At 46.9% G+C, this 19,645-nt stretch overlaps 4 protein-coding genes across 6 annotated transcripts; all 4 read left to right on the top strand.

Moving 5' to 3' along the window:
• The first annotated feature begins 314 nt into the window (after window positions 1–314).
• On the top strand, window positions 315–2,787 carry LOC112884029. 2 transcript variants are annotated; one of them, XM_025949325.1, is made up of 4 exons: window positions 315–579; window positions 1,608–1,710; window positions 1,824–1,878; window positions 2,377–2,787. In XM_025949325.1, exons 1-3 carry the CDS (start codon window positions 461–463, stop codon window positions 1,839–1,841), a joined length of 240 nt encoding a protein of 79 aa, XP_025805110.1. In that variant the 5' UTR covers window positions 315–460; the 3' UTR covers window positions 1,842–1,878; window positions 2,377–2,787. The 2 variants fall into 2 exon arrangements, with proteins under 2 accessions (XP_025805110.1, XP_025805109.1); XM_025949324.1 differs by having other exon boundaries at window positions 320–579; window positions 1,824–1,874.
• Window positions 2,788–5,720: 2,933 nt separating this feature from the next.
• On the top strand, window positions 5,721–10,903 carry LOC112885044. 2 transcript variants are annotated; one of them, XM_025950716.1, is made up of 6 exons: window positions 5,721–6,083; window positions 7,938–8,490; window positions 8,578–8,721; window positions 8,950–9,190; window positions 9,365–9,865; window positions 9,950–10,903. In XM_025950716.1, exons 2-6 carry the CDS (start codon window positions 8,014–8,016, stop codon window positions 10,339–10,341), a joined length of 1,755 nt encoding a protein of 584 aa, XP_025806501.1. In that variant the 5' UTR covers window positions 5,721–6,083; window positions 7,938–8,013; the 3' UTR covers window positions 10,342–10,903. The 2 variants fall into 2 exon arrangements, with proteins under 2 accessions (XP_025806501.1, XP_025806502.1); XM_025950717.1 differs by lacking the exon at window positions 5,721–6,083 and having other exon boundaries at window positions 7,926–8,490.
• Window positions 10,904–12,532: 1,629 nt separating this feature from the next.
• Window positions 12,533–14,270, top strand: LOC112885977 (2'-deoxymugineic-acid 2'-dioxygenase-like). The gene is made up of 4 exons (XM_025951699.1): window positions 12,533–12,807; window positions 12,924–13,174; window positions 13,273–13,594; window positions 13,719–14,270. The coding sequence occupies exons 1-4, from the start codon at window positions 12,622–12,624 to the stop codon at window positions 13,977–13,979; spliced, it is 1,020 nt and encodes a 339-aa protein (XP_025807484.1). The 5' UTR covers window positions 12,533–12,621; the 3' UTR covers window positions 13,980–14,270.
• Window positions 14,271–16,753: 2,483 nt separating this feature from the next.
• Window positions 16,754–19,269, top strand: LOC112885537. Its single transcript, XM_025951137.1, has 5 exons — window positions 16,754–17,263; window positions 17,345–17,570; window positions 17,655–18,037; window positions 18,299–18,613; window positions 18,730–19,269. The coding sequence occupies exons 1-5, from the start codon at window positions 16,754–16,756 to the stop codon at window positions 19,267–19,269; spliced, it is 1,974 nt and encodes a 657-aa protein (XP_025806922.1).
• The last annotated feature ends 376 nt before the right edge of the window (window positions 19,270–19,645 follow it).

The raw sequence follows: 19,645 nt of genomic DNA, 5'->3' as shown, positions 1-19,645 counted from the left end.
GACAATAAGATTATACAAGACTAATGACACTACTTATAAGCAATATACACTATCATATTTTAATAATTAAAAATTAATTTGTGCTTGGCGTATTTTTCTCTCTTTCTGGCCATGATCCATACCATAATAAACTTACTAAAATGCAGCAAAACTCCAAATACCAATACTCTGTTTCGAACTGAACAAACTATTTGGTTTAATGCCCTACAAAAGAAAAAGGACTATGCGGTTCCACTCAACGGTCAAACCAGATAAACCGCCAACGGCCTGCGCCACGGCTCGGCGGGCCCCACACGGCTTCCCGGAACCTCGAAAGGCCCCTCCTTTTGGGTGTGCGCATCGCCGTCGCTGCATCCGCCGCCTGATTCGTATATCCCCAAAGCAAGCGCAAAACAAACCAGCAACCACCAAACCAGACGCCAGCGGCGCTGCCCGCGACGAGCAGAGCAAGGAGAGGCGGATGGGGCAGTGCCCGTGCTTCGGATCGGCGCAGGCGGCGGAGCGGGAGCAACGGGCGGAGGCGGACCGGCGCGAGTCCCAGGAGGCCCGCGCCAAGGCCGCCGAGGCCGCGCAGAGGAGGTAACCGCCTCGACTCACCCACGCCAACCAACCCTCCCGGCCGCGCAGGATTAGCTCGATTCTTGGATACGAGTCGTTGGCGTCCAAGATTGGTTCTTGGTTGATCCGATCCTCTTCCGCGTTGGTTGTGGCCGGGCACGGGTTGGGGGGGGGGGGGGGGGGGGGCGGTTATCAGATTGGGGATTCGATTGGCCTCCGGGGTTTACGATGTTGGGTTGAGCGGGTTGCCATCGAATCGGTTCTTGATCAGATGATGGCATGGCTCTCTTTTCTTGAATCGCCCTCATCATGAATCGAATTGAATGGAACTGGTTTGTCCGAGAGGTGCCACTGTAGTAACAACCTGTAGTCGTTGACCCGGAGCAGGTTGCTTTGATGGCAATGGCGCAACGGCAGGCTTGCTCCCTCCTTTTAGTGCGCGTCTGCTAGATAAAATAAACATCTTTATCAGCCATGAACCGGGCGAACTTCTACTGTCTTGAATATAGCATCCAACGCCACCAGGGCAGGGACAGCTGGAGGGAGGAGAAGCTGATGTTGTCCGATCAGATCGGGTTCTTGATGCACACTGTTACCTCGGGCCCTTTGATCTCCTCTTTTGCTTTGTTTTGTGAAGAATGTCCTCTTGATTAGAACTGTCCAAAGATTGCTAATGATGGTATGGCCGTGTTGGATACTTGAACAGCTTTCCAAAGATACGTTTTTGGTTAAATCTCTTAATTTGAATTGTATCTGTTACTGAATTAGGCTGTTGGAATTGTGTGTCAGACACAATTGTACCTCTGGATTATAGCTTGGATAGGGAACACAAGTGTAGAGTCATTGCTGATATTGATCCTGAAATCATCACGAGCGTAACTATTGTAGAGGAGGTGTGTGGCATGCTTGGAGAGTGGTAGTCTTTAGGAGAAAGAGACTTTACATTGAGGAGACATGGATTACTTCTTGTTTGATAACGATTCTTAATGATTACTTGATCTGAGATAGCTTAGCCCCAATTGTGACCCTTTTTTTTCCTCAACCTGCAGACAAGAAGAGTTTGACAAGTCAGCAGCTGGAAGAGCAGCAAAAGCACAAATGAAAGCTATGAAGGAATCAAAGACATCAAACCAAGGAGAACCAGTTCTTAAGGTACCATTCAGTTTCCACTTTCCACTGACTTGGTTTGAGCAATGTTTGGACCTTGTAAAACTATCATTTCTTTGTTGCGAGCATTAATCTTTTAATCTCTTTATTTGGCGCAGTGGCAGATGGGATCATAACTCTCATTTGCTTTTATTTGGATCCCTCAGCGTGTAAGTACGTGCAATCATGCTCAGTTGCTTCCATTTCCATGCTGTGATGTGGTCCCTAGAATCTCACAGAAATGTAGATCAGTCCTTGGCAAAAACTACACTGCTTGATATCCATGTGTAAGCATTTGTTTTGCTCACATTTTCACTGCTGAATTGGAGTAAACACAAGTACTGCAAAAGTATAAGATGTAAATTGAGCTGGATGGTGATCTTACGGTAGCTACCATGAGCTGTAGAGCATAACAGATGTGTTTGGACTGCTGAGTAATTTAAATGCATTCATTGCCACAAACAAAGGACTGCTGGAACTTTAGTTCCGCTATTGTTCTTGGCACACTTTCTTTCTTGTCATGATAGATTGAATTTTTTTCGCATCGAAAAACATGTCCTTGCTTTGCTCATGCTCAGAACCAGGGGATATTTTGTCAGTAGTTCTGTTGTGCTCCACGTTTTCAGTTTGGGTGTTAAACTTTGCCTCACATATTCGTTCTACATCTCTCAGGCTGTTGATGGTGAACGAGAACCTGATTGCTTCCATTTTCCGAGAAGATGCAGCAGCACCTTCTTGTAGTTGATTGTGTGTAGTTATGACAGTGAAGTGTACATCCTGCTATACTGTACATGCTATCCGGAGACTGTCCAACTTTGCAGCTACAAGTTTGTGTCGTATGAACGAACAATGTATATCTTTATAAGCAGTAGTAGTCTGGTAGCATTTGCATAGAGGTTTTTACCCTTTCTCATAGTTTGCACAAGCCATGCTCTTCTCCTGACATGGGTATCTCTGCTGTAAATAATCCTGTGATCTAGATTTAGTGATTTACAGTTACTGAACTCTACTTTTCTACTGGACAGTTTCCTATCAGGCATCTCGTGCAAATTTCATATGTTTGGACAATGTTCCATTTGCAGATAGCCTTGAAGATCAAGCTTTGGTATATGAGGTGTTAAACAGTGGTGGATGAACTTAACAACATAGTTCTTTACTGATGATATAGATACTGAAACATAAGCTGTACATGTTGCTAAACAAATATTTCCCCAATATGAGTTGGATCACTCTGTAGATGCAAGTCCAAAGCTCATAGTGTGGCACGGGAGGAAATCCTGAGCGAATGGGCCTTGCCAAACTTGGCACGGCCTAGCACGCACGTCACACAAACAGCAGCGGAGCCGGCAGGACATCTGACATGGCCCAAACATATATTAGCACGCATGGAAAACATTCTTCCGTACTTCGTTATCAATATTTTTTTCAAAAAAAATCATTTGTCGAGTTTTTTCTGACATCTCGATCTTTTGTAACATTTTCTGAATTTTTTTCTTGCCTAACAGACTATATGGGCTAGATGGGCCTCGATGAGCTGCTAGGCAAGCAGACCAGCTTCAGCACGTGGGCCAGCGCAATATAGCCCAACTTGACAACTTGTCAATGTGTCTCATTGCATCCCTCTACACGTCAACATGCCATCCATTTTACCCTGAGTGTAGATCATTTTAAATGTGGAGGAAACCAACTTAAAATGGCCAACTCGTAGTTATAAGTCATAATTTACTCCCTTCCTTCTAAATTTCTAAATTATAAATTACTTTTAATTTTTTAATACATAAATTTTGCTAGACATACACTATGTCCAAATACATACTAAAAAAATATATCTATAATTTAAAACGGAGGGAGTACGGCATGCCATGTTACCATCCATTTGGCCAAGTCAGTCATCACAGGTAACAAAAGGGATAAAAATAGTATCCTTTTGCATAGTGTAACGCAGCACATAGCATATATAGCACGTCCGGGCGAGTATGACAATTCATTAAAGTATCCATGGAGACAGCTAGGTTATTTGGCCCACTACTGTAAGTAGCGGGCAGTCCCCAAAGTTGACAGATCCATGCCATACAATTTTATAAAATAAGTTGACCACCGCATCTATGTCGTCAAAGCTATCCGAGAGTGTTGAATATTTATACCACTTATGCACGTGCCTACTGGGCCCAGACTCGAGGAGGTAAGGACCACGCAGGACGAAGGTCTTGTTTGCCAAATTCATACAAGAATCAGATTATATTTTCTATGGATTCTTTCGTACCTAAATATTTCCTTCATCCCAAATTACAATTCGTTTTGGTCTTTTAATACATAATTTTTGCTATTTATCTAGACATAATGTATATAAGTGCATAGCAAAATATATATATCTAGAAAAATTAAAATAAATTATAATTTGGGACTGAAATAAATTATAATTTAGGACGCAGACAGTAACTAGAAATACCATGTAACCATACTAATTAGAGCAATATGGTCAAACAATTCGTACTTTATTACTTGCCCACCTGTTCACACAATTTATATAATTATATTGGATCAATGCTCCTAACTAGAGAGTTTCCTTTTTTACTAAAATCCTAACAATTTCAGATGAGCTTCACACTTTTGTTTGTGGCTATTGAATCGCCGCCATAGAATGACACTCGAAGGCTCTATCTACAACTCTAGTGAGACCTATAAAAGACACATTCTAGATTGATCTATTGCTGGTGGTGGAAGTGTGGAAGGACCTTTGGTTAGTAGATGGTGTTGGAGACAGCAAGTTATGGTAACTGCTCGGGAAGCAAGGTTCGTTCATATCTTCTTTGAGCCCGTTTGGCTGGTCTCCAACTAAGAGGCTTCTCTAGAAGAGCTTGAGCCGTTCTGGAGGAGCTCCTCCAGAACAGCTCCAGCTTCTCTATTTTTCACTAAAAAAGCTCCTCATACAAAATATTTAGTAGGGTTCCTTTAGAGGAGCCGGAGCCGGAGCCGGATAAAAGCCCTGCCAAACAAGGTTTGGCAATATGATGGAGAGAGAACAAGTAAATATAAGTCATTTGCAGTTTCTTAGGTGGCAACTCGGAGCATCTGGACATGAAATTAGGCCTGAGGCTCGAGGCAATTTTGCCGCTCTAATTGCCAATTCAAAGAGAGCTGAAAATAAAAACTGGATATTAAATTTCTTTGACATATTATGAGTTTCATCGATATATATATATATATAGACAATATCGTTGAAGATACTAAGTGATAGAAGGAGGGAGGAGAAGTGTGGTGGCACAAGAGAGAGAGACATAAAGGAAGATGTCAAGAGTACAGCGCATTAGATCCTCTCTGTTTTTAAATATTTGTAAAATATCTCAAAAAAATTGAAGAAAAGGACATAAGCTAAAAACTGAAAATGAGAAAAAAATTTACAAAATCCGAAAAATTCGGCCCATTTCCTTTCTAAAGATGGCAAGGTACATAATACATGCCTACCTACTGGTACGAAACTTGATGGGTGCGGATCCGGGCGCCATTTTGTATCCGTGGCCAAGGATCCGTGTACAACTCTATACGCAATGGATATTTGTTAACGGGCACAAAAAATTAATATACTCACCTGCAGTCCGTCCGACACACTCCAATGAAACCTATATGTAAATAGGTATATAAATGCACACCTTCCTCGCACTGCTCATCCCCTCCCCGGTCTCTCCCACCCAGCCGCCCCTGCCCCTTCCCTCTCCCTCGCACACGCCGCTACGCCGTCCCTCGGTCCTCGTCGCTCCTCCCGCAAACACTCGCGAGAGTGCGAGCGGCACGGTGAAGCCCCAGCCGCCCCCAACCTCAGCTCGCCGGGCACACGGGTACGCTCGCGGGCATTTCTACCCGTAGCGGGTAGCGGGCGACGGTAAAGGATTTTGCTCGCGGGTGCGGGCACGAGAACCCTGTAGCCGCGGGTATTTTACCCGTTGCCATCTTTACTCCTCCCTCCCGGCCAACTCTCTCTCCTCGCCATCGTCGCTTTCTCTCTCTAGACTCTAGAGGACAGGGACAAGACGACAAGGCCACCCTGCACTCCTACTGGCCGGTGGTGGACTGGTGGTCTCCCTCCGCTCCACACCAACCACTCGCCCCCACTCCCGCGGCTCCTCCGGCCGCCGGCCATGGCGCTCCGCTGCCAGGTGCCGCCCCGCCCCGCTCCCAGTCTCACCTAGCGCCCCGCCGACCGGGTGTGGGAGCGAGCCCAGAGCGAGGGCGGCCGGGAGGGAGGACACCCCCTTCCAACTTCCCGTCAGCTGCTGGATCCTCCGCCCGCCGCAGCGGCCGCTCCTCTCGCGGCCGAGTGGAGCGAAGTGCAGGCGGAGATCTGCCCGTGCGGGCTTTGGCCGGTTCGCCTTCTGCTGCCGGTGAGTAATCAGCACGTCCTTGCTTGATTCTTCTGATGGATTCTCCCGGTTGCTGTAGGAGTTGGATTGGCGTTCCCGGTTAGATCCAAACCTTTCGTCCGTCCTCCCGCACTCGCTCGCTCGTGGATTCGCGTGCTGCGCGGTGGTGCGTTAGGTCCAAATCTATCCGTCCTCCATTAGGCTGTTCGTTTTCCTTGAGATGAAGGTCAGCACTAATTGACGCGCCACTTGGTTCTGGTACCCAATTGAGATGGGGGGAGTGCAGTTTGTTCCCCCCCAAGATTTTGGGGTTTAAGGAAATGGTGTGGGATTTAGGCCAACAATAACTCTATTGTTCTTGTAGATTTGTTACATTCTGTGTAGGAAATTGGGTTTGAGGTGCCGGTTTAACTGATTAGGTATTTCGCTCCACTTTGCCGTTTGCTTCAGGGTAATGGTGTAAAACTTCCCATGTTTGACACAAGTACTGAAAATTATGACAACCCCAGGCTCTTTTCTAACCCTGTCTTGTACTCACTTAGAGGTGTCCGTCTACTGAAAATTCTGTTTTTTTAAATATGCTAACTTGCATGATTGGCATGGAGTCAGGTAGTGGCTCCACTGTAGAGCAAAAATATCTTCACAAAATGGACGCTCACTTTTGTTTTTGATTGTGGATAGGATATCTAGAACACCAACTACATCTAGTTCTCCAGTGGTCAGGTACCTTTTTTTTAGTACTAGGTCAGGTACCTAATTACCCTGTCCTGTGTTTTGCTTGTTGGAGATCCACAATTCCACATGGAGGGGTATGTGCTAGGAAGCTAAATGATGTTTTTTTAAGAAACAAGGTTCCCCCGCTTTATTTCAGGCGAAATAAAGCACAAACTAAATGATGGTTAAGTGTCTTGCGTTTATTGATTGGTTGCAATAATCAGTGTGTTTGGTGTTTTGTGGGAGCTTGCATATTGGTAACTCTAGTGTGCTGGGAAGAATTCCAAACCTGTATAGTTTTCCTCTTTTGTTGCTCATCCATCCTTGGCTGTCCAGGTCCATGCGTTTGCCCTATGCCCCACAATATGTCTACTATACCTCCTTCGGTCCTCCTCTCAAACTCCAGATAATATGGAGGATCATTTGGTCCTAATTTTCATCACTAAATGCATTCATTCTTTTCAACTTTCTATGGACAGTTATTTATTCAAATTTGGTCTTTGATGTTAGCTGCCCATTTGCTTGATCCTCCCACCTTATAGGTATCTTAGCTCCATCTGGGTTCTTGATTAATAAAATAGAGGATAAGGCATGTTCTTGTTACGTGCCTTATCTTCTCTTCATTCTGTTACACATTGAATAAACTGCAGATTAGGAGACGATATGTATCTTTTGTATTCTGCATATTTGCTTGAATTCTTGGAACATTTGTTATTTCCAGTTTGCTTTCCTTCCACAGTTCCACACTTCTACTGCCAAAGTGTTTTCATTTCATTTTGGAAAACTTTTACCACTATGGTATTCTTGACATTTCATTCTTCCAGCTGTTGTTATTCCATTGGAAGGAATGGTACATGTAGAGAACTTTGCACTTATTCTCTGCAAAGAGAACTTTATTCTTTTAACATCATTCCGATTGCAGTGCTTTTTGTGCTGGCTGCACGCAACCATTTTTTTGTTTGTACTTTTTTTGGGCAATAGGGTGCCATGGTATTAGGTTTATATTCTCTTTGCTTCATTTAGGACTTGTTCATTCTTGTAAGAACTTGCAGATCAATTCCTGATGATTAGTCATTTTCTGTTGATGACCTGTGCAGTTTTTTCCTTGGTCTGTCCTGCATCAATTTTAAAACTGAGTTATCTACGAATTTTCTTCTTTAGGATTCTGCTCTCTCATGCTACAATAGGACAACATTGAACGCTTCAAAAGTCTACAGAACTAGATGATACTTGCATAATGCAGCCCTCAGATATTTGGAAGGCGCATGCAGGTTCATCGCAGTCAGAGGGTTCAGCTCTGGATATGGAGAGAAACGGATGCAATCATAATTGTTGCCCATCTCCTCTCCAACCAATCGCCTCAGCTGGTCAGCACTCTGAAAGCAGCGCTGCATACTTTTCTTGGCCTACATCTACTCTAATGCACGGCTCAGCCGAAGGCCGTGCTAATTACTTTGGGAATCTACAGAAGGGTGTGCTACCAGGACATCTTGGTCGCTTGCCAACGGGGCAGCAAGCCACCACCTTACTTGATTTAATGATTATAAGAGCATTCCACAGCAAGATCCTGCGCCGATTTAGTCTTGGTACAGCAATAGGCTTTAGAATCAGAAAAGGAACATTAACCGACACACCTGCCATCCTTGTATTTGTTGCTCGAAAGGTTCACAGGAAGTGGCTCAGCACTACACAGTGTCTTCCAGCTCACCTTGAGGTAGACAAGATTTTGTATCATGTAGTTTAGAAAGTTATTTAAGCCATCTGAAATCACATATTCAGTTTTGTACCGTTCCATAAACAGGGACCTGGGGGTGTGTGGTGTGATGTTGATGTTGTTGAATTTTCTTATTATGGTGCACCAGCCCCTACACCAAAGGAACAACTGTATGATGAGCTTGTTGATGGATTGCGTGGTAGCGACCCTATCGTAGGCTCAGGTTCACAGGTAATATTCCTTTGTTTCTGTTTTGCTACATCTTGCTTTGCTGCTTCATCACTTGACCATTTCTTTTATTCATCAAATGACCTGCTTTGCTATAATTAGACAATGACCATGCCTACTTCAGGTCTGCAATGTTTTCCTATGCATCAATGTTACTCGTAGATAACTGATATACAAAACATTCATGGATTTGACGTCTTCAGCTAATAGTTGTTTTGTTTTAATCTTCAGGTGGCTAGTCTTGAGACCTATGGGACTTTGGGTGCCATTGTGAAGAGTCGAACTGGCAATAAGCAAGTTGGGTTCCTTACAAACAGACATGTTGCGGTTGATCTGGATTATCCTAATCAGAAGATGTTCCATCCACTGCCTCCTAATCTTGGACCTGGAGTTTACCTTGGTGCTGTTGAGAGAGCAACATCATTTATAACAGATGATGTTTGGTATGGGATCTACGCAGGAACAAACCCAGGTAAGATGTCAATAACAACTTTGGTCATTTTTTTTTTTGCACTTTATGGCATCTTTCTGCAGGACTTATCTTGCAGTGCATTCACCACTGCTCATTTTTTATATTTTATTTATTGAGGGTATTATTGATATTCTTATTCCCTAACATATCCTCTACCTTGTAATGCATCTGCAGAAACTTTTGTCCGAGCTGATGGTGCATTTATACCTTTTTCTGACGACTTTGATATTGGTAGTGTCAGCACCTCGGTTAAAGGAGTTGGGGTCATTGGTGACGTGAAGGCAATTGATCTGCAGTCCCCAATTGGCAGTCTCATCGGGAGACAAGTTGTCAAAGTTGGAAGAAGTTCTGGTCTGACAACAGGGACTGTTGTCGCATACGCTCTTGAGTACAATGACGAGAAGGGAATATGCTTCTTCACTGACTTTCTTGTCGTTGGGGAGAACCAACAAACATTTGATCTTGAAGGGGACAGCGGAAGCCTCATAATCTTAACAGGACAAGATGGTGAGAAGCCACAGCCTATAGGCATTATATGGGGTGGTACAGCTAATCGGGGAAGGCTGAAGCTAAAAAGTGGCCAGGGCCCGGAGAACTGGACAAGTGGAGTTGATCTCGGCCGCCTTCTTGATCTTCTGGAGCTTGATCTGATTACAACAAGTGAAGGGCTACAAGGTTTGTTTTTTTTACTAGATATTTTGGCCTTGTTTCTATTGTCATCTTCATTTCCTCTAATCGTTGTCATTCTTTCGTATACAGCTGCCCTGGAAGAACAAAGGATCACTCTAGCTGCTGCCGCTGCCGCTGCTAATTCAAATGCCACAGAATCATCACCTGTTGCTGGCCCTCAAGAGAATGATAAAGTTGACAAGATCTATGAGCCTCTTGGCATCAACATCCAGCAACTTCCCCGAGACAGTTCTGCCGCCTCGACGGACCAACCCAATGAGAATGTTGAAGAGCATCAGTTCATCCCAAACCTGATTGGTATGTCTCCTATGCGCAATGGCCAAGAAGGCAACGGTGAATTGAACAACTTGACGAACTTGGAAAATTCGCTTGATGACATTTGTATTGGTCTGCATCTGGGAGAGCGTGAACCGAAAAGGCTGCGCTCTGATTCGACGCTGGACATCGACCTGCAGAAGTGAGGCTGCTATGGCAGCAGACGTGTAGGATGCTGCGATTTATTCCACCATCCAGCTTGTATGGATCAATGAAGGGAATTTGTGACCACAAAGGAAATAATCTATTTCGGAAAACGACTGGACCTATTTCCCTGCTTGAAGCCAGTTTGAGTTCAGCTTTGAAGCTCCTGAAGCTGGTTGCTCCTGCAGTTTTGCATCTAGTGTCTAGTATGTAGTAAGTGCATAAGACATCGGCGCCTCAGTTAGATCGAGGCGCCTTATTCCTTGCCATGTAATCCTGTCATTTGTTCTATGCTTCGTGTGCGTACAGCACGAAGCAATGTGAAATCGAGCAACGGCAACCAGAGCTTGAGAAGCTTAGGCTTTAGAATTGCAACTGCATCCAGATGGATTGCAATAAAGCTGTATTTTTTAGGGACTAAATCCTAGAGATTTGGGTCCTGAATTTCCTCTATTCAAGCTGGAGTTTAGCCGTTTCCTTGTCCGCCTGATCAACATTGGCTGAAGTTTGAATTGACACATGCATGTGGTATACTGGTAAGATGGTAATATGGGCTGTAGGCAAGCTGACAGAGCCATGATTTCTTAGCACATACGTATTTATTTGATTCTGTTTTTGACATGCGTGTATTGTAAGACCAACAATGTGCAGAGGTCATTGATCTTTCAATAAAGTACAATTACCACCTTCAAAAGCTAGTACTTGGAGCTTCTTTATACTCTGCGTCGTGTGTACAATCGTCAGTATTTGGAAGCTAGTAATATTCATAATAGATGATTCTGAATATTTGGAAGCTCCTGTTAGTATAGATCACGGTCAATCATGAAGTACGTAGTTTTTCTAGGGGCACAACCGGACAACAAAGTATCCGGTAGTACAACTTCAGCATGTTTAGCTAAATTAGTACAGTGGCGCCAAAGAAATACTCTGCACCTAGAAGATCAAAGGACCGGATCCCTCTAAACCTAACTTAAATATTCTGAAAAAAAAAGCTCATACACACAGCTAGGGGTTTACATATCTAGTGATAGCTCCATTAAACTTTTTTGGGAGCTTGACACTTATATATTGGTATCAACTGTCAACTGGGTATGATTTTTTTACAACCTTTCCGTGTATGAATATACGAGCATTGATATTCCCTCCTCTCAACATACACACACTTTTAGACTTTCTTAGACAGATTAAGGAGAGCGGTCTAAATTGCCATTCATTCACGCTGTCCCCCCCGCTGCATGCACGATTAAAGACCCAAATTTATTTACATGCAACCAACTTAAGCATGTATGCCTATCACCCTATCTATTAGGGCGGATCCAGGGGTGTTCGTCGGTGTGAGCTGACACCGACCACTTTCTCCAAAATCAGCGATAAAACACTGTTCATTCACTGACATCGATCTCTAATGGAGCTGACACCGGTGGCTCATGCGGCTGGCTCTGCTTTATCTAATGCATTTGCATGTAACCAAATTAAGCTCGCCGAGAAGCGCACTGTAGCAGGCTACATGCATCCAGATCGATACAATGATCAACAAACAGGGCGTAGGGTATTTCTCCACCCGGAAGGTCTGAACCTGCTGCATGAACCCTTATGTGCTCGATCAAGTAGTCTAGGTTTTTTTACCGTTCAAGCCTCAAATAAAGTACCCCAAGAACCACTACATAGCCGCTGTATCTCTGAGATAAATCTTTGAAACGCTGAAAACGGAGTGCATGTCCTTTTCCCACGCAGGACAGTGAGAGAGGAGCCGCACGTGGCTGGCCGAGTCAGTCCCACTTCGTCAATATAGTGGCCGGGCCATGGCCAACGAGGGTGACCAGTCCAACCGCATGCATAGCATAATCACCGGTCCAGTCAAACTCAACTGTGACTGAACCACAACTCGACAACAAGCTGTCCATCTTAGACATAGTTGCATGTGACTTGTCTCATGCCACTGATATTTCATATTCAATCTCAAACCAACCAGATACACCTTCCCCCCCACAATTAGTGGTACAAATTAGCACCACTAATGTTGACTGTGTGGTCGCAGAGGCTGAAGACAATTTTTCAGAAAATTGTCTAAACAATTGTTAAATATATTTATAGGTAATTTGTCCCTTAGCAGAGACTAATTATCACCTTGACAAATAATATGAACTACCGGAGCAAAAGTAGATCAGAAGGCTATCATGTGAGCCTATAAAATGGCGCGCCGGCATGGCCGAAGACCACACGAGAGCACGGTATCAGCTTCTTTCACCGTCCACCTCTGCTCTCTGGCGGGCTGCCCCACCATGGAGAAGATGCTCCACTCTGCCCCGATCCAAGCGACCCTCCCGGACTGCTTCATCTTCCCGGCCGACAAGCGCCCGCCAGCGACCGCCGCCGCCGCCTCCCTGCCCATCATCGACCTGTCCCGCAGCCGCGACGAGGTCCGCCGCGCTATCCTCGACGCCGGCAAGGAGATCGGCTTCTTCCAGGCTCGTCCGCCAAACTCGCCGCCCTTATTACTTTCCCTCTGAGCAAGTCGTCGGTGCCAATCCAAATTTGCATCACGATGATAGATTGCGAATGGTGTGGCAACTGCGGGCTGCAGGTGGTCAACCATGGCGTCTCTAAGCAGGCGATGCAGGACATGGAGGACGTGTGCCGGGAGTTCTTCCGGCTGCCGGCGGCGGAAAAGGCGGGGCTCTACTCGGAGGACACGCACAAGGCGACCCGGATCTACTCCAGCACCATGTTCGAGACCGGCGGCGAGAGGTACTGGCGAGACTGCCTCCGTCTCGCTTGCTCCTTCCCCGCCGGCGACAGCGCCATGGACTGGCCCGAAAAGCCCCGGAGGCTCCGGTGAGGAATCGCAAGTTCGTTGTCAATCAGACAAAGTAGCTGTCGGAAGGTTATCTTGAATTCCCTCCCTTCATCCGATTTGGTGTGGCTCATGATAGGGAGGTTGTCGAGAGGTTCACCGTGCAGACGAGAGGCATGGGGATGGAGATACTGCGGCTGCTGTGCGAGGGTCTGGGACTCCGGCACGACTACCTGGAGGGGGACATCAGCGGCGGCGACGTGGTCCTCCACGTCAACCACTACCCGCCGTGCCCGGACCCGAGCACGACGCTCGGCCTGCCGCCCCACTGCGACAGGAACCTCCTCACCTTGCTCCTCCCGAGCATGGTCCCCGGCCTCGAGGTCGCCTACAAGGGCGACTGGATCAAGGTGCAGCCTGCGCCCGACGCCTTCGTCGTCAACTTCGGCTGCCAACTTGAGGTGATGATTGTACAGTCTAGCTGCTGTCAGATTGTACAGTCCTTTGGGTGTCGACACTATGCTTGCAGCTTGCTCCTAACGAAGACCGCTGACTGGTTCTTGGTTTGGACTTTGGACGACGCAGGTCGTGACCAATGGGCTATTGAAGAGCATAGAGCACCGCGTGGTGACCAACTTAGGGGTGGCGAGGACGACGGTGGCGACGTTCATCATGCCGACGACGGACTGCCTCATCGGCCCGGCGGGAGAGTTCCTCAGCGAGGAGAACCCGCCGTGCTACCGCACCCTCACGTTCGGCGAGTTCAAGCGCATCTACAGCGTCGTCAAGCTTGGGTCCTCGCTCAACCTCACCACAAACCTCAAGAATGTTCAGAAGGAGATCTGATGCAAGAGCCCGGAAGTGCTGCAAAGTGTCCCTGCTGAGGACATGTCGCTGATGTCTCATGTCGGGATGTAATGTGCACCTGTAAACAGTAGAAACTACAAACAAGTGAGGATACTGGAGAGAGAGAGAGAGAGATATGTGTATCACCTGTTCTTGCCAAAAAAGAAAGAAAAAATAAAATAAAATCACCTTGATAAAAGAAACACGGCATTTAACAAAGATGCTTGACCATACAACAAAGTTGGCATCAAATGCAGAATGGTCGGTACCAAATTCTTAGCTAAGAAGAGTAATTTGAGTAATGTAAGACCGGAAGAAGAAAAGTTTTCCTCGTCATTATTGATGGCAACCAGCCAGAAAGAACCACAGAGCAGCCGTGTACAGGTCCTTAACCCATTCTCTGATCTTCTTGTCCTGTCCACTGTCTGCGCCAAGAAAATTGTCCTGCCATCAACGTACTGTCCTTGTGCTATTAATTCGCTCAACGGCGGAATCGTCTCGCGGCTCACGCTATCAACCGACCATGACCCACAGCTCCAGCTTAGAACCTTGGATGATTAAGACACCTATATTCTTGTGTGCAATTGTATCTTGTTGTTGGCATCAAATTCCTAATTCAGTTCCAATAGCTATTCTACTACTCTAGTGTTAGAATGCACAAAACCCATATTGGAAGATGAATGCATATTCTTCGATTCATTTGGTGCAAGTAAGAAGTAATAAAACTCAGAATTAATTTTGTTTACTCCTTGTGTTTCAAAATAAAAGACACATCTTAGTTTTGTCCAAACTCAATTTATCTACTTTGACCAAGTTTATAAAAATATATTAAAAGCAAGGATTTATAATAATAAATGCACTGTCAGGATATATTTTATGGTGGATTTAACGAGACTAATTTTTCTATAAACTCGAACAAAGTTAGGAAGCTTAAAGTAAGACAAAACTAACTAGTGTGAAGCAAGAGCACAAGTGCTTCAAGATGTCATCTTTTCTCCATTTCCAAATCCAATCTAATGCGTCTGCATGTTAGTTATAACAAGTAATGACCCAGGCCCGACACACGGCTCGGACCCACTCTACATGGCCATGCCTACACGTAACCCTTTTGCGCTTTCATCTTAGCTTCACGCAACAGGTTGCAATCAGAGTTACTCCATCTTCGCAGACTGGCTATTTAAGGATGTGTTTGGTTTGAGGGATCGGGTGGAACGGAAATTCCATCCCACTTTTTGAGTTGTTTGGTTGCTGGACGAGATGGAACGGATCGATTCCGGAATGGAATATTCTACACAGATGCGGAACCACGGCGTACCCAGAAATCGGCGGTACCCGCTCGTCCCGGAACGAGCGCGTCCAACCCCGCGTATAGCAGTGACACCGCCCGTACTCTCTCTTCTCACCGCCCCCATCCCGAATCCTCTTCACCGCTTGACCCCGTCGCCCGAGGGCCGCCGGCCGCCGGCCGTCCGTCCTTCTTGCGGTGAGATTTGCCGCCTCCCCTCCTCTGCCGCCGTAGATCTGCCACCTCCCCTCCTCTTTTCCCTCTTCTTCCTCCTCGTGGATGCCGGATGGGAGCAGGCCGTAGGTCCGCCGTAGATCTGCGCGCGGGCCGTGGGGGAGCAGGACGGCGCGCGGGGGGGAGCTGCGCGCCGCGGCGGGGGCGAGCTGGGCGCCGGGCCGGGGGGGGGGGGAGCTGGGCGCCGGCGCGGGGGGGGGGGGGGGAGCAGGGCGCCGCGCAGCCGCGGGGGGGGGGGGGGAGCAGGGCGCCGCGCAGCCGCGGGGGGAGGGAGCTGCGCGCCGCCGCGGGGGGGGGTGGAGCTGGGCGCCGCCGCCGCGGGGGGGGGGGGGGAGCAGGGCGCCGCGCAGCCGCGGGGGGGGGGAAGGGGGGAGCTGCGCGCCGCGGGGGGAGGGAGCTGCGCGCCGCCGCGGGGGTGGGGGGGTGGGGTGGAGCTGGGCGCCGCCGCCGCGGGGGGGGGGGGGAGTAGGGCGCCGCGCAGCCGCGGGGGGGGGGGGGAAGGGGGGAGCTGCGCGCCGCGGGGGGAGGGAGCTGCGCGCCGCCGCGGGGGGGGGGTGGGGTGGAGCTGGGCGCCGCCGCCCGGGGGGGGGGGAGCAGGGCGCCGCGCAGCCGCGGGGGGGGCTGCGCGCCGCGGGGGGAGGGAGCTGCGCGCCGCCGCGGGGGGGGGGGGGGTGGGGTGGAGTTGGGCGCCGCCGCCGCGGGGGGGGGGGAGCAGGGCGCCGCGCAGCCGCGGGGGGGGGGGGAAGGGGGGAGCTGCGCGCCGCGGGGGGAGGGAGCTGCGCGCCGCCGCGGGGGGGGGGGGGGTGGGGTGGAGCTGGGCGCCGCCGCCGCGGGGGGGGGGGGAGCAGGGCGCCGCGCAGCCGCGGGGGGGGGGGGGGGAAGGGGGGGAGCAGGGCGCCGCTGCTGGGGGGGAGCAGGGCGCCGCGGGGGGGGGGGTGAGCAGGGCGCGCGCCGTGGGGGAGAGCAGGGGGGAGCTGGACGCGCGCCGTGGGGGGTGAGCAGGGCGCGCGCCGTGGGGGGAGAGCAGGGGGGAGCTGGACGCCGGCCGCGTTCTTCTTTGCTGCCACTTGATTTTATCCTGTGCCACTGATGCAAACGTTTGATTTTCTTATCTTTTTTCAGGAACGACCTCCCGTTTGTAACATAGGCAACGAGTCGCGAGCTCAAGATATATATGAAACTTAACATTTATATGTCGTGAATTTATAGTTGGTGTGTTGCCAAATGATTGTATGTTTGTTGTATAATATAGATGATGGATAGTGAGAACCAGCTAGTAGTTTTTGTCGCTGCGGCACATCATTTTCTTTCGATGATGGCCTTGGTGATTGAATCTGCAAAAAGAAAACGGCGTGCTTCTGTAGGAAGGATTACTTATGCTCCAATTGATGAGAGGGATAGGATAAGACTCGTTTATCTCAATAGTAAGATATGGAGGGATGATGTAACTTGTGTGAACATGCTAAGACTTACTAGGGCATCATTCTTCCGTTTTTGTGAACTTTTTAGAAACCGTTGCCTTTTGGAAGACACCATTCATATGTGTGTCGAGCAACAAGTTGGCATGTTTTTGCACACAATCGGTCACAATGTTAGGAATAGGGTAATTGCTACCAATTTTGGTAGGTCTAGTGAAACTGTTAGTCGCTACTTCAACAAAGTATTGCATGCTGTTGGGGAGCTACGAAAGGACTACATTAGGCCACCATCGTCAGCAACACCAGCTAAAATTGCAGGGAACCCGAAGTGGGATCCTTATTTTAAGGTTCAGCTCTATCTTTCATATCATTTTTCAGAGCACAAGTCATTTTTAGGGTGCTTATATGCTCTTATACTACTACAATAGGATTGTATCGGTGCTATTGATGGTACACATGTACGAGCCACAGTTCCTAAGGCAATGGAGGCTGCCTTCCGTGGTAGGAAAAGTCATCCTACCCAAAATGTAATGGCAGCCATTGATTTTGATCTTCGATTTACATTTGTCTTGGCCGGATGGGAGGGGACAGCCCATGATGCGTATATTTTACGGAATGCTTTAGAACGACAAAATGGTCTCCGTGTCCCACAAGGTAAACATTAATATGTTAGCTCAACCATTTTAATCATGACATAGCCATGCTAGCATTGTCACACACATCTCCCTTATATGATAGGCAAGTTCTACCTAGTGGATGCCGGATATGGAGCTAAACCAGGATTTTTGCCGCCTTACCGTGGTGTGCGGTATCACTTAAATGAGTGGGGCAACAATCCTGTGCAAAATGAGAAAGAATTGTTCAACCGTAGGCATGCATCTCTCCGCCAAACAGTAGAACGCGGTTTTGGGTCATTGAAGAGAAGGTTCAAGATTCTTGATGATGCTACTCCACATTTTCCTTTTCCTACGCAAGTTGAAATTGTTGTTGCTTGCTGCATTGTTCACAACTGGGTTATAGATGATGGGGGTGATGAGATTATAATTCCAGAGGATGAGGAAGTGCCTACTATTAGCCACGAAAGATCATCACATGGGCAAACTGTTGAACATGCCTTTATGGTAAATTTTAGGCAGGAAATTGCCAATACCATGTGGCAAGACCGACTTAACTCTCATGGCAACAATATGTGATCAATGTATTTTTTTTGTTTATGGACCTGTGTATCTTTGTGTGTTTATGGACCTATGTATCTTTGTGTGTTTATGGACCTATGTATCTTTTTTTTTATGGACCTATGTATCTTTGTGAGTTTATGGACCTATGTTTGCTCAAATTTACTTTACTTTGGTGTTACAAAGCTTCATCCAATGGAGGTAGAGTCCAAAAGTGCTGCTGGGCAAACAGTTTGGACAGCAAGCCAGTCAACCTTTGTGCACACTTTTCTTGCAAACTTTATAGAAGAGGGCCTCAAAACATCTACTGGTTTCAAGAAAGTCCATCTCAACAAGTGTGCTGAGGCTTTGAATGAAAAGTTTAAACTTAATAGGACAGGTGATCATATTGGTAATCACTTGAAGACATTGAGGAGAAGGTATGTCAAAATCAACCAACTTAGAAGTTTGAGTGGTGCACTTTGGGATGAAGAGCAATACATCATTTCTCTTGATCATGAGCATTACCGGAACCATTTTGAGGTAAAAATGTTGCTGCCATCTTCTATTATAATTGCATATATTATTGCTGCTATCTTCTATTATAATTGCATGTATTGTTGCTGTCATCTTCTAATAAATATTCTGTTTGTTGATAGAATCCTAAAAACAAGGGTGATGATGAATACATTAACAAGCCTTTGCCTTACTATGGGAATCTAGCAACAATATTTGGCAACAGTGTTGCTACAGGGCAGTTTGCAAAGAGCTCAAATGAACCTCTTGGTGTAGATGCGGATTGCACTGCTGAAAATGATGATAATGGGGCTGCTACAGTGATGACAAATGGACAGGCACAAAGTGATGTAAATGATGCCAATGGGGCATCATGTAGTGCTGCCACTAGACCATACAAGAAAGCCAAGGTTGTGGAGGCTGCAAACGAGAGTTTGGCTGCAGTTTTGGAGCGTAGCACTCAAACATTAGCCAACGCCATCAAGGAAGCTGCTGTAGCAAACCGTGCTTTACCGGAAGGATTGTTTAGCATTGTGGACAATCTTCCAGGTTTTGAGATTCAAGACAAGTCAAGGTACTTTGCTCACTTGGTGGCTAATCCTGATACTGCTAGAGCCTTTGCCGAGCTGCCACTGTTGTACAAGATCAGTTGGATGACCATGTTTATTAATGCGAACTTCTAGTTTATTGCTTGTGTATCTTGCTCTAATATGGATCTATGTACTTTTAATTAAGTAGACCTATGTACTATTAATTAAGTGATCTATGTACTTTGTGGACCTATGTACTTTTTAATTAAGTGGGCATATGTGCCTTTGAAATTTGGACCCATTTGTATGTGTTATTGTAGAAATGTGCAGAACAAGGGGGCACCAAATTTTTCTTCATTGTAAACATACAGGTGAGATATTTTTTGGGTGTACAGATGGGATGATACTTGATATATCACATGTTGTACAATGATTTAAATCCTTGCTTATAACCTGAGCGTTATGGATCTATGTACAATGATTTAAATCCTTACTTACAATGATTTATATCCGTTAGTATAAACATGGT

The sequence above is a fragment of the Panicum hallii genome, chromosome 3 (assembly GCF_002211085.1).
Source record: "Panicum hallii strain FIL2 chromosome 3, PHallii_v3.1, whole genome shotgun sequence".
Lineage (NCBI taxonomy): Eukaryota > Viridiplantae > Streptophyta > Magnoliopsida > Poales > Poaceae > Panicum > Panicum hallii.
This window is presented reverse-complemented; position numbering and strand designations above follow the sequence as displayed.

What these genes read in the sequence shown, in the direction of transcription:
- LOC112885977 (XM_025951699.1), top strand. Translation starts at nt 12,622, where the DNA reads ATGGAGAAGATGCTCCACTCTGCCCCGATCCAAGCGACCCTCCCGGAC. An exon ending in GAAAAGCCCCGGAGGCTCCG is followed by an intron (nt 13,175 to 13,272) that starts GTGAGGAATCGC and finishes GGCTCATGATAG; the next exon opens with GGAGGTTGTCGAGAGGTTCA. An exon ending in ACTTCGGCTGCCAACTTGAG is followed by an intron (nt 13,595 to 13,718) that starts GTGATGATTGTA and finishes TGGACGACGCAG; the next exon opens with GTCGTGACCAATGGGCTATT.
- LOC112885044 (XM_025950716.1), top strand. Translation starts at nt 8,014, where the DNA reads ATGCAGCCCTCAGATATTTGGAAGGCGCATGCAGGTTCATCGCAGTCA. An exon ending in CTACGCAGGAACAAACCCAG is followed by an intron (nt 9,191 to 9,364) that starts GTAAGATGTCAA and finishes ATGCATCTGCAG; the next exon opens with AAACTTTTGTCCGAGCTGAT. An exon ending in AACAAGTGAAGGGCTACAAG is followed by an intron (nt 9,866 to 9,949) that starts GTTTGTTTTTTT and finishes TTTCGTATACAG; the next exon opens with CTGCCCTGGAAGAACAAAGG.
- LOC112884029 (XM_025949325.1), top strand. Translation starts at nt 461, where the DNA reads ATGGGGCAGTGCCCGTGCTTCGGATCGGCGCAGGCGGCGGAGCGGGAG. An exon ending in GCCGAGGCCGCGCAGAGGAG is followed by an intron (nt 580 to 1,607) that starts GTAACCGCCTCG and finishes CTCAACCTGCAG; the next exon opens with ACAAGAAGAGTTTGACAAGT.
- LOC112885537 (XM_025951137.1), top strand. Translation starts at nt 16,754, where the DNA reads ATGGATAGTGAGAACCAGCTAGTAGTTTTTGTCGCTGCGGCACATCAT. An exon ending in CTGTTGAACATGCCTTTATG is followed by an intron (nt 18,038 to 18,298) that starts GTAAATTTTAGG and finishes ATGGAGGTAGAG; the next exon opens with TCCAAAAGTGCTGCTGGGCA. An exon ending in ATTACCGGAACCATTTTGAG is followed by an intron (nt 18,614 to 18,729) that starts GTAAAAATGTTG and finishes GTTTGTTGATAG; the next exon opens with AATCCTAAAAACAAGGGTGA.